The following is a 13,243-nucleotide window of genomic DNA, read 5'->3' as shown; positions in this document are numbered from 1 at the left end:
TAGATAAGGTCAGATATTTGTCCATCTAGGCTAGCATTGTCTACCCTGACTGACAGTGGCTCTCCAGGGTAAAAGTCTTTCTCATGGTCTATAGTTCAGAGGTTAGAAGGGCCATAGCTCAGTAGCAGAGCATCTACTTTGCATGCAGAAGGTCCCTGGTTCAATTCTCAGCATCTGCAGTTAGGGTTGGGGAAAGAACCTGTCTGAAACCCTGAAGAGCAATTACCAGTCAGTGCAGACCACTATTCGTTAACCTTGCGTCCCCAAATGTTGTTGGACTACAACTCCCATCATGCCCAGACAGCATGGTCAATGGTCAGGAATGATGGTAGTTGTAGTCCATCAGCATCTGGGGACCCAAGGTTTAAGAACACTGGTGTAGACAACACTGAGCTAGATGGACCAGTGGTCTCACTTGGTATAAAGCAGTTTCCTATGTTCCTAACTGGAGATGTCATGGATTCAGCCTGGGACCATCTGAATGCACTTTGTGACTGAGCTTGGGTCCTTTGCAAGACCATAGTGTCTTCCTAAAGAAGAGCTAGCTGACTGGATCACTGGATCGGAGGTGGCTCTTCAGAAAAGATATCAGCCTGAACTCTGGCTGGCTTGGGACATTCTGTTCGTTATTGCTTTCTATCCCCTTTCTTTTTCTTCTTCCTCTGCTACCCTAAACCTTTGCTGGGCTTCTTTTCAACACAGCTCTCTGTGAATTTCAGCTCTACATATTTTGGAAGCCACTGAAAGGAAGTGATTACTGGAGAGCTCATAAAAATCTTTTTTATGTCAGCAGAGCTATAAACTGCACACGCAGTTCAGACAGGGACTTTCCTCACACTTTCCTCAAGTTGCGTCAAGATAGATTTTTTCCTATAGAGAACTCCAACACGTAAACCGCCCCCAGAGATGGACATTTTCTTGGCAGCTCCTTGAACATAAAGCTTTTTCCTTGCAAACAGGACTACAGCTGCAATTTCCTATCAATAGTTGTAATGGGAAGCCATTTCTGGCCCCTTCTCTTTAAGGCCTCTGTGGCTGAGGTGTCCAAGAGTCTTGTGAAAAAACTGGCGGTGGTCTCTGAAGCAAGCTGACAATAGAAATCCAGGGCACTGTAGGTAGAAACCAATTTACCTGGATAATCCTTCCCAACACTCATTCCAAGTCTCAGCCTGGGTTATCCTCCAACCCATAGTGGCAACGTGCTGTGATTAGGGTGGCCAGGTGAGAAGACAGCAGGACTCCTGCACCTTTAAAAGTTCTGTAGAAGGTGGAATTTCAGCAGGTGTAGCTTACATGACAACTATGAAAGGTGCAGGAGCCCTGTCCTCTTTGCATCTGGCCACCCCAGCTGTGCTCCGGCCTGCTCCCATTTCCTTTCTTCCATGAACAATCCCTCCTCCACTTCCAAGGAGTGTGACATATTTTGCAATGAACTGAGGACTTTGCTGCCCTGACTACAACTGAACATATTTCGCATGCCTTGGGTTTCATGAAAAGAAAGGTGGGGTACAAATGTAATAAATAAATAAAATAATAAATAATAGACATCAATTTTGAGTGGATACCTATTTGGGCATCTGGATGGCTTATATTAACTTGTGTGCTTAATTCAAGATGCATATATTGATGGTTTTTGTATCCCTAGTGTAAACTGATGGTGTTGTTCTTAGTATTTATATATTGTTTTTTTCTTTATTTTTTTTTGTATCTTTAATATTTTATTTATTTTATTTCACTGTTTTGCTTTGTTTTCTTTTTCTTTCTTTTTATTGTTAAATTTGCAAATAAAAAAATAATTAAAAAGAAAAAGAAAAAGAAGAATCTTTAAAACAAGGGGCAAAGGCAATAATCTCAGCCCCGCTGATCATCCAACATAATTCCTGTGGTGGGAGGATGGCTGCAGGCATTCACATTTCTCTTGTCTTCTGTCGCAAGAGAGAAATAGGTCTTTCCTTGCACAGCCTTCTAATGCTGTATGAGAGAACTCTAAATGCAGAGGACATTTTGTCATCCAGCGGCGGACAAGCACAACTGCAGTGATATGGGCTTGTACTCAACCAGGAGAAGTTCCAGCCAACACCATGCAACTACTGCTCCAGCTTAAAGCAATGAAAGACACTCAGGAGTCCAGGATATTTTTTTGTGCATGAAGAGACTGTGAAGCTTTTTTATTTCTATCTCTTGTACTTCATTATCATCATCATCATGGCAAGTACCAATGTGACCTCAGGTCTGGTGCCAGCAGTCAGTCAGATTGGGCACTGACCATGGGCTCCTGCAGTTGAGAGGGCCCCTGTTGCTGGGAAGGTGTAGTTTCCACTCTGCGATCCATGCTAGCATTGGGTTGCAGAGCATGTGCTCTGTTACCTGATGTTGGTGTGGACAGTGAAGCAGGAGTCACCCTCCCAGGCAACACCCTGCTGCCACCACCAGGGCTTCATTAGCACATTAGAGAGCTGCACATTAGAAAGAGATGATCTTGGGTGATGGCACGCATGTGCATGCAACATGCTGATGCAGCAGGGTGTATTTAAGCCCCCGGTGGCAGCAGTAGTGCTGCTGCCTTTGAGGGCCCACTGCAGTCTGGTGCATGGTTCCATGAATATGATTCCATGGACTGGAGATTCCCTCAGATATCTGCTGAATTTACTAATGCCCTCTCAGAAATTATGAGATTAAATATGTGAGTGAGAGGACTCCACCCTGGTGTCTTGGGCTAACTCAGACAAGCTTTGGTTTGGTTTTTGGCAGAGCGATATGAATTGCATCATTAATGCAGAGCAATGCATCTCTTCATCCTCATATATAGAAGACAAAATATACGCCAAATTATTTGAGTGTGTCAAACAAACACCAAATGTTTAAGTCAGATATGAATTCTTAATCTATTTGGTTTCTGAAAAGTTGTTGGGCTGGTTCACTCATGCACATTCATCTCTTCATGACTATAACATCAAATGATGACTGTTGTACATGTGAATGGATCATAACCAGTATAACAAACAGACAGAACTTTCATGTTATGTCAGTCTTAATACTTTTCATATGTTCAGGTTTCACATCATCAAGCGTAAAGTATTTAAGCACAGCATAATCAGGTAATGTTTATGCATGGCAAAAGCCTTACCATAGCAATGCCCACTCCGCACAAGACAATGACACTCAACGTGAGCAAAGTCCACTCTGAATAGTGACTCGTTAATCTTCCAATTACTAGGCCTTGTATAACCTAGGAAAAGAGAAGAGGACTGTTACAAAGACAATGACAAGTTCTCAGATGTTTCTAGCCGAAAGTGAAGATCAGTTTCCACACAGTAGTGAGGCCTAGAAACTCAGCATTATATCTGTGAGAGTCAGTTTTTTCCCAGGTTTGAGAGGGCTCGTGCAAAATGCCCTCTGATGGGTTCTCTTCTCTGGTGGTAGGCCCTGGAAGAGTTAACATGGCAGCACTGGCAGGCACTGGCATCAGCAAGAATACTCAAGGCAGCACCAGGTAGTTGTGTCTAGCTGCCATTCACATTTCCCACAGTATCCTGGACCAAACTACATTGAGGGATTGCGGGAAATTTAAATGGTGGTGCTCTTTAAAGCTTTGGTTCCGTTAAACAAAAACAAACAAACAAACTAGTGGCCTAGAGAAGGCATCAGCAGGGGACCCTAGCAGCAGTCCAGGGATGCCAGGTACTGATGCATTCCCAGATGAGCGTTACCAACCTGCCAAACAACTTCCACTTACAGTGAGCTTTATACCCATTTCTTCTTCTACAACACTGGGTTTAGGGACCTAAGAACATCTTAGATACAAATGCATGGAACCCTGATGGCCTTTTTTAAAGCAGCTTTGGGAGGGGGCAATTTGGCGTGGTGAAGTGACCAAGGGTAGAGATTATCTTAACCTGCTCACTACTTACCTGCTTCAAATCGCCCCCAACCCATACCCATATCCATCTTGTGTAGGGTTCCAGTCATGGTTTGTGAGGGCATATATGTATTTGGAACTGCAGGGGGGGACAGCAGATGCGAGGGACATTTTGAGCCAAGAAGCAACATGCAGAGAAATGGTTAAACCATTCTCAACTCTAATTTGACTCCTCCTCAACAAAATGTTTTCCAAAAAGACCCCCCCCCCGAACTTCAATGCATGCATTTTATGTGTAATGTTCACACAGGCCCTCAGGCACCTTAAAGGACTTAGCAGTGCATGCCATGGAATTGCACAATGCACTCTCTCTCTCTCTGGTCTCAGGTCCAGTTTTTGGGCTTCCCATAGGCATCTGGATGGCCACTGTGAGAACTAGTTGCTGGACTGGAACAGGTTGGCCTGATCCACCAGGTTCTTATGTTCTTATGTGGGCGTGTGTTGGGCACATGAAACAATACTACACTGCAAATAAATGTCTACGGCCCTGAACACTTTCTAAAGAGAGACTGCTTGGGAGTGCTTTGAAGGAAGAGCAAGCTACGAGTGTAGGGCAATAAGGAAATGAGACAGCAAAACTTAAGCTTTAAAATAGTACTTAAATGCACAGATCTCCTGGGAGGTTCTTCCTCTAGGGTGTGCCATTTGACAGATGAGTAATTACAGAGTTTGGCGTGTAATTTTATTCCCCCTCACCCTGCCCTAAGGGATGGTTCCCAAGATCCCTAGACGTACTTTCTAACAAGCCTAATTCCACACTGACACTGTGCCAGTTCAAAGGGGAGAAGTTCCTGCCAACCAAGCCTTGTCTCTGGGGCCATGGGAAACCGCCTGGTTTGTGTGGCCCCTTGAGCCTTATTGCACTTGTTGCATAGATCTGAGTGTCAAAGGTCCCTGTAAATCTTTGGTAAGCTCCCTAGTAATGGATCAGAGACATGACTCCCTTCTTGTCTGCCTGCAATATTTCATGAGTCTTTGTGTTTTTGCTAAATTTCATTTCACTTTCAAAATGGAAAGCAAATCCTTGGGGACTGTGCACTCACCGACTATACAACTTCAGGACAGGAGTGCTTATCCAATGTTCTTTTTTTAAAAACACCACCACCACCCCAACAACTAGTGAACCACAGCAGACCTAATCACGTAAGGCAATACCTCAATACTGAATAGTTTTTGTTAAATTTATGCATATATGTGTCTGTGGCCCCATCTGCACTATACTTTAAAACCGGTATCATACCACTTTAAACAGTCAAGGCTGCCCGCAAATTATACAGCCACAAGAGTGGCTGTATACTATAGTCAGTATGGATTTTTCACATTCCGCCATGTTAAACTGAAAATATCCCCCATGCCATTCTGATGCTTCCCATAAGCTCATTTCAAAACAAAACCTTACAAAACTTATAGTCCTGAATTCAGAAATGCTTGCTTAACAACCCTCTCAATTTTCATGGTGATACACAAACCAGTCAGAGAGAATCCAGAGTTCAAAGTGTAAAAAGAGAGAGAGGGGAAAAAACAGATCCCTGTTGGACTTTTTTCTGTCAGAGTTCTCATAATCTGATGAAATTAATTAAAAATCAGCCATGTTCACAGAGTACCTGTAATCCTGTTACTGACCTTGCCCCATACTCTGACCTTCATCTTCTGCAGGTTAAAAGTTAAAAAAATGCCTGGCTGATTTTTAATTAATTTAATTAATTTTGCATTGAACTCAGGGATAAGGTTGGGCATGCTCAGTAAGAACCAACTGTCAGTGTTCTAAAAACCAGACTTACAGCTGCTGGGCTTGACTAATCAGGGGGCCACGGCTACACCAGACTTTGATTTCACTTTAGACAGTCATGGCTTCCCCCAAAGAATCCTGGGAAGTGTAGTTTGTGAAGGGTGCTGAGAGGAGACTCCTATTCCCCTGACAGAACTCTAGTGGCCAGAGGGGTTTAACAGTCAGCTGCTCTGACTGAAGATCTGTGAGGGGAACAGGGCGTCTCCTAGCAATTCTCAGCACACTTCACTAACTACACTTCCCAGGATTCTTTGGGAGAAGCCATGACTGTCTAAACTGGAATAAGGTCTTGGAACGGGTGGTTGCTGGCCAGCTCCAGGCGCTATTGGATGAAACTGATTATCTAGATCCATTTCAATCGGGTTTTAGGCCCGGTTTTGGCACTGAGACAGCCTTGGTCGCCCTGTACGATGACCTATGTCGGGAAAGAGACAGAGAGAGTGTAACTCTGTTGATTCTCCTTGATCTCTCAGCGGCTTTTGATACCATCGACCATGGTATCCTTCTGGAGAGGCTCGCGGAGTTGGGAGTTGGAGGCACTGCTTGGCAGTGGTTCCGCTCCTACTTGGCGGGTCGTCTCCAGAAGGTAGTGCTTGGGGAACATTGCTCGACACCGCGGGCTCTCCAATATGGGGTCCCGCAGGGGTCAGTTTTGTCCCCCCTGCTTTTTAATATCTACATGAAGCCGTTGGGAGAGGTCATCAGGAGTTTTGGAGTGCGTTGTCATCAGTATGCTGATGACACGCAGCTCTACTTCTCCTTTTCATCTTCTTCAGGTGAGGCTGTCGATTTGCTGAACCGTTGCCTGGCCTCGACAATGGACTGGATGAGAGTTAACAAACTGAAGCTCAATCCAGACAAGACTGAGATGCTGTTGGTGGACGGGTTCTCTGATCGGATGGTGGATATATACCCTGTCCTGGACGGGGTTACACTCCCCCTAAAGGACCGGGTTCGTAGTCTGGGAGTCTTTTTAGACTCTTCCCTCTCACTTGAGGCTCAAGTAGCCTCGGTGGTTAGGAATGCGTTTTACCAACTTCGGTTGGTAGCCCAGCTACGTCCCTATTTGAGTAAAGAGGACCTTACATCAGTGGTTCATGCTCTGGTAACCTCACGTTTGGATTACTGTAATGCGCTTTACGTAGGGCTACCTTTGAAGACAGTTCGGAAGCTACAACTAGTGCAAAATGCGGCGGCCAGATTGCTGACAAGGACCAAGCGGTCCGAGCATATAACACCTGTTCTGGCCAGCTTGCACTGGTTGCCAATATGTTTCCGGGCTAGATTCAAAGTGTTGGTATTAACCTATAAAGCCTTATACGGTGCGGGACCACGATACCTTGCGGAACGCCTCTTCCGATATGAACCGGCCCGTGCACTACGTTCTGCTACGAAGGCCCTCCTCCGGGTTCCAACTCACAGGGAGGCCCGGAGGGTGATGACAAGATCTAGGGCCTTCTCAGTGGTGGCCCCCGAACTATGGAACAATCTCCCTGAGGAAGTACTCCTGGCGCTGACTCTGCTCTCCTTCCGGCGCCAGGTCAAAACCTTCCTATTCTCTGAAGCATTTTAAGTTACACTGATTTACTTTTAAAAATGTTTATTGTGTTGGATTGTTGCTTGTATTTTAGTATTGTTTTGTTATTTATTGTATTTTTATGCTGTTTTATGTTCACCGCCCAGAGAGCTATTGCTAGTCGGGCGGTATATAAATTTAATAAATAATAATAATAATAATAAAGGTCTGGTGTGGATGTGGCCAGTGACAACTTTGGTTTAAATCTGGGTGGGAGGCTACATGTACCTGCTGTAGAATAAAAAGGCGGGGGAAACCCTGAAAAAGAATGATACTATTCACAATGTTTTCCTTTTGGAAAGGAAAGGGGCTTCCCTCTGCCCAGTGTCCATTCATCCAATCTCCTCCCCTCCCCCTCCAGTCCCCCTTCCTCCCTGCCTCTCCCCCAGGTCATTTCCCCCTATCCTAAGCATGATTGCAGACAGCCAGTGTGGTGTAGTGGTTAGAGTGTTGTACTACAACCTGGGAGACCAGGGTTCAAATCCCCACACAGCGATGAAGCTGACTGGGTGATCTTGAGACAGTCAGTGCCTCTCAGAGGAGGGCAATGGTAAAGCCATCTCTGAATACCATTTACCATGAAAACCCAATTCATAGGATCGCCATGAGTCAGAATCGACTTGAAGGCAGTCCATTTCCATTTTAAGCATGATTGCACAGGAGTAAATCCCACTGAACTCAAAAAGCATGCAAATGATCAAACCTGACCTCCCCTCCTCCTCCCTCCTATCCCCTCCCTCTTGCCCCTTCCCTCCCTCTTCCTTCCCCCTCCCTTCCCCCTCCAATCCCCTCCTTCCCTCTTCTCCTCCTTCCCCCTCCCTCTCCTCCTCCTCTTGGTCAGTTTTACCTATACTAACCATGACTGCATGGGAGTAAATCCCACTGAACTCAAGCATGCAAATGATCAAACCTTCATTCCCCTCCTCCTCCCTCCTATCACCTCCCTTTTGCCCCTTCCCTCCCCTTCTTTCACATCTCCTCCCCCTCCTTTTGCTCCCCTCTCCCCCCTTCCTCCTTCCCCTCTCCTCTCCCTTCCTCCTCCCTTCTTCCTCTCCTCCCTTCTTCCTTTCTTTTCACCTGCCCACTCCAGGCCTCCCTCCCCATGGTCAGTTTTACCTATCCTAAGCATGATTGCACAGGAGTAAATCCCATGGAACTCAATAAACATGCGAATGATCAATCCATTCTCAGCAAACTTGCACAGGATCCCATTTCTTACCTCCCGGATTAAAAAGCAGAGAAATTCACTAATAGGCAAAAAACCTTGCGGTTTAAGAACATAGCTATAGCCAACAGATATTTCTATCAAACTTTAAAAAGCAGGGAAATTGGGCAGCTATAGTGAATGCACCAGGGGAGCAGGAGACCTGACCTCCTCTCTGAGGTATTGCACTGCCCTACACATTTGTCAAAATGCAAACACAATTTGGGTTTGTCTTTCACAGTCCAATCCACTTCCTGTGTAGCTTGGAAGAATTTGGTAACATATGCCTCTGAGCATATGGTGAGTGGTGGTAACACCTGCAATCAGGACTGCATCTCCAAAGATTGAGAATTACATTTTTTGGCAAATGTGTACGGCAGTATATCTGAGAAGAGATCAGGTCTCCTGCTCCCCTGGTTCATTCGCTATAGCTGCCCAATTTCCCTGCTTTTTAAAGTTTGATAGAAATATCTGTGGGCTACAGGTACGTTCTTAAACTGCAAGGTTTTTTTGCCTATTAGTGAATAATCTTGGGAACAGCAGTTTGTTAAGTGTGCTGAGAGTTGTTAGGACATGCCTATTCTCCTTACAGAGCTACAGTTCCCAGAGTAGTTTAACAGCCAATCCCTCTTCCCAGGAAACTCTGAATGTAGCTCTGTGAGGGGAACAGGGGTCTTCTAACAGCTCTTGGCACCTTTAACTACAATTCCTAGAATTCTTTGGAAGAAGTCATGACTGTTTAAAGTGGTATGATACTGTTTTAAATGTATAGGGCAGATGGGGCCTGTGTGTATGTATATATAAATTATCAGTGGGCTGTGCATTCTCCCTTTTCTTCCTTTTAAAAATAAAAGAACCCCCTTTTTATCTTTCAAGTTTTATTCAGAACCACCCTCCCTCTCTCTAAAAAAAAAGGATGTTGGTAAACAAAAACAATAAATGAAATTCTGAATGATTATCTGTATCACAATTAGAGATGTGAAGGCCCAGTAAAAAAAAATTGGGTGGGAAAACACACCCATGTTCCCCCCCTTTTTTCCAAAGTTTTCAACATCTATATAAAGCTGCTGGGGGCTATCATCAGAAGATTTGGGGTGCAGTGTCACCAGTATTCAACATTCAAATCTTCACCAAGGTTGGCTGTAGAAACCCTGTCCAAGTGCCTGGAGTTGGTGAGTGGCTGGATTGGAAGGAATAAGCTGAAGCTGAACCCTGACAAAACGGAGGTACTGTTTGTGGGAGACAAAGGAAGGTTGGGGGATGTTGACCTGGTGCTCAATGGGGTACAATTGCCCCTGAAAGACCAGGTCCGCAGCCTGGGGGTCATTCTTGACTCCCAGCTGTCCATGGAGGCTCAGGTCTCGGCTGTGAGCCGGGCGGCACTGTATCAACTCCATCTGATACGGAGGCTGCACCCCTACTTTCCCAACCATCTGCTCCCATCTGTGGTACATGCCCTGGTCTCCTCTCGCCTAGACTACTGTAATGCGCTCTACGTGGGGTTACCCTTGAAAACGGTCCGGAAGCTGCAACTGGTACAGAATGCGGCGGCTCGCTTGATTAAAGGCAGCCACCGGCGAGATCACATCACTCTAGTGCTGAAGGAGTTGCACTGGTTACTGGTTGTTTTCCGGGCCCAGTTCAATGTGTTGGTTCTGACCTTTAAAACCCTATACGGTTTTGGCCCAGTCTACCTTAAAGAGCACCTCCAACATCATCAGGGATGCTGCTCAACAAGATCAGCCTCAAAAGGCCTTCTTTCTATCCCACCAGTTAAAGCAGCTAGACTGGTGAGGACTAGGGAGAGGGCTTTTTCAATTGTGGCCCCCACTTTATGGAATTCCCTCCCAAATAATCTCCGCCATGTCCCCTCTATGATGAGCTTCCGCCGGGCCTTGAAGACCTGGCTCTTCAGGCAGGCTTTTGGGGTGGGTTAGGTTTTATTATTATTGTTGAGATTTTTAATTTTTTAATGTATTTGTATGTTTTTATTTTGTACATCGCCCAGAGTGGCTGGACAGCCAGCCAGATGGGCGACTAATAAATTTAATAAATAAAAATAAATAAATTTTAAAAATCATTTATTTTTCCTGAAAAATTGGAAAAAACAGAGGGGGGTGTTGCTGGAAAAAACCCATTTCCCCTCAAAATTTTCTGTTTTTTTTTCAGGCCTTCACATCTCTGATCCCAATTACAGGTAAGTTGCACCACTATTCATTTACAGCAAATCAGTTCCCTTCTTTCACTGAATGTTAATCAGCAACATACTGCTCTTATTGTCACTGAAAAGAAGAATGCAGGAGAATCAATAAGGGCTCATAGAGAGGTAAGAGGTCATTTTGAATGGAGAGGGATGTCCCCAGTAGCAAATGAAACTGCCTGAGGCTGTGTTCCTATGTATCTATCAGCTGGAATGGGACAAATGGAGAAGGAAGAGGGAAAAAGTGCACCTGGTGGTCATGTCAACACTGCACGTTTTCTTACATAGAGGAAATCTGATAAATATAGTTGAAGCAGCAAGAACAACATTCAAACAACATTCTTTGTCCTACAAAGAGATTATCCCCAAGTCCAAAAAGATTATATGGGTAACAGCCTCAAGGTCCTGCTCAGGGGCGTCACTAGGGCGGTGCGGCAGGTGTGGGCCGCACCGGGTGACACCACCAGACGGGGGTGACATCCAGAGCCGCCTCCCCCAGGCACCGCCTAGGCACCAACGAGAGTCTTCGCGTGGCGCGCCGGCTGCCTTCCTCGGCTGTTAGAAGGTGGAAGTGGTGGCAGACAATGAGGCAGCGGTGTACTCCCGGGCCTTGTCGTTTGGCTGCGTGCTCTGCCACGCATGCGATCGTTTGGAGTCTGAGAGAGAAGACGCTGCGGGCCGCACTGGGTGACACCAACCCTAGTGATGCCACTGGTCCTGCTTTGGTCAATTGGCTAGCAAAGGAAGAAAATGAAACCCTGAGCAAAACTATGAACCAGGTGGATTGGACTTCATGGACACCATTTCCTAACTCATGCCCAGACATGGTGGCTATGGTTATGGGTGGATCAGCTTCAGGCAGTGTAATTGACAGGGGAGAAGAGGTTATGAAGCAGATATGGAGGTTATGATGATACAGAGCTGTCTTTTTATTGCTAGCTCAGATCACAACTGAGGCTCCTGATGGGAGTAAACTGTGGCACAGGACTTAGGGCAGGTATAGAGTCCAGAGTAAGAACATCATTCTACTTCCTGGAACGTCTCCACAACCCATTCCATCCCCAGTCTTCATACTGTAATGTTGTAATGTCCCAAACTATAAATCTAACTAATAACAATCAGTTTAGTAAACTCTCTAACCCAGGCACCTAGTCTCCAGTGATCCATTTAGGTCACCTGGAAAGCCAAGAACAGATGCCAATATAGTATAGGCTGCATACACACCATACATTTAAAGAGCATTCCCCCCCCCAAAACAACCTTGGAACTGTAGTTACCCCTCACAGAGCTACAATTCCCAGCACCCTTAACAATCTGTAGTTCCCAGGATGCTTTGTGGGGGAGCACTTTAAATGTGTGGTGTGTATGCAGCAGTGCTATTGAGCCCTGATTCACCATCATATTCCAAGACAGTGGGAAGTCATTTGAGTAATTTTAAAAAAAGAAAAGAGCTGAAAAAGGCAAATAGTTTTTGCAGTGAAGTAGGAAAATGGAGAAGGAAAATGCCATGCTTTATGTCATATGGCTCCTTTAAAGGAAAAGTTCTGGAATCAACAAGATCTCTGGGAATCAACACGATCCCAAGGATGGACAAAATAATTAAGCGTATCAGTCTTAAGGGCTGCTTCATGCATGATGCCTTTCCTCTTTCACAGCTGGTAGCAGCCAACCTTTCTGCTTGCTGGATCTTTGGAGTAAAAATAGGGTGTGGCTCTTATATAATTATCTGATTGGCTTCTGCTGGGGTGGGGTGGCCACTGCTGAGAAGGGTGCAGAGTGCGGGAATAGATAGACCTTTGGTCTGATGATCAGTGGCATGGAGAGGGATGAGGTAGGGTCTCCACTATTAATTGGGAAAAGCACATAATTCAAGTGATGGAACACAGCCTTTGCAGGCAGAAGGTGGCAGGTTCAGTCCCCAGCATTTCAAGCTGAAAGGATCACCAGTAACAAGCCATGGGAAATACCACCTGCCTGCAACCCTGGAAAGCTGCAGCCTGTCAGAGTAGACAGTACTGAACTAGATGGACCAATGGTCTGACTTGATGTAAAGTGGCTTCACATGTTCTTAACACCATACAGGCACACACGACACAGTTAGGTGACTAAGAGCTCACCTAGGAAAAAGCTTGTTGATATTATGACATGTACCCACACTAGGTGTTGATACCCACTTAGAAGACAGGGCCATGCCCAGTGTTGAGGTAGTAGCCCCCATACCTCTGCTGCCCTCTGGCAAGAGCACCAGGTCTTCCTCCCCCTTGACAGCCAGTCAGTGGTGAAAGCCTCAAGCAAATCACTTCATGAGCCACTGCTGATGTTGGCACTGTCACTTATGATGCCCATACATGGGTTGCATACTATCTCTGACATGGAAATAATGGCAACGGGAAAAGATTAAAGAAAGGGAAGAAACAGGGATTCTAATATACATATTATCTTATTCCAGGGAAGAACGTAGATTTCCTTTATTGTTTTTGCACTGAATTACATCACTGAATTGCATCACAATTATGATGCATGCACATGACACATTAAAACGGCGGGATAGAGAA

At 45.4% G+C, this 13,243-nt stretch overlaps 1 protein-coding gene across 2 annotated transcripts in view; it reads right to left on the bottom strand.

Annotated features, from left to right (window-relative positions):
* SLC22A18 (solute carrier family 22 member 18) overlaps positions 1 to 13,243 on the bottom strand; it is a 144,599-nt gene that overhangs the window by 10,499 nt on the left and 120,857 nt on the right. For both annotated transcript variants that reach the window (XM_061610169.1, XM_061610170.1), the window contains one exon: positions 3,128 to 3,229. In XM_061610169.1, coding sequence (XP_061466153.1) covers positions 3,128 to 3,229 — 102 coding nt within the window. The remainder of the gene's footprint in view (positions 1 to 3,127; positions 3,230 to 13,243) is intronic.

Source organism: Rhineura floridana, chromosome 2 (genome assembly GCF_030035675.1).
Source record: "Rhineura floridana isolate rRhiFlo1 chromosome 2, rRhiFlo1.hap2, whole genome shotgun sequence".
Lineage (NCBI taxonomy): Eukaryota > Metazoa > Chordata > Lepidosauria > Squamata > Rhineuridae > Rhineura > Rhineura floridana.
This window is presented reverse-complemented; position numbering and strand designations above follow the sequence as displayed.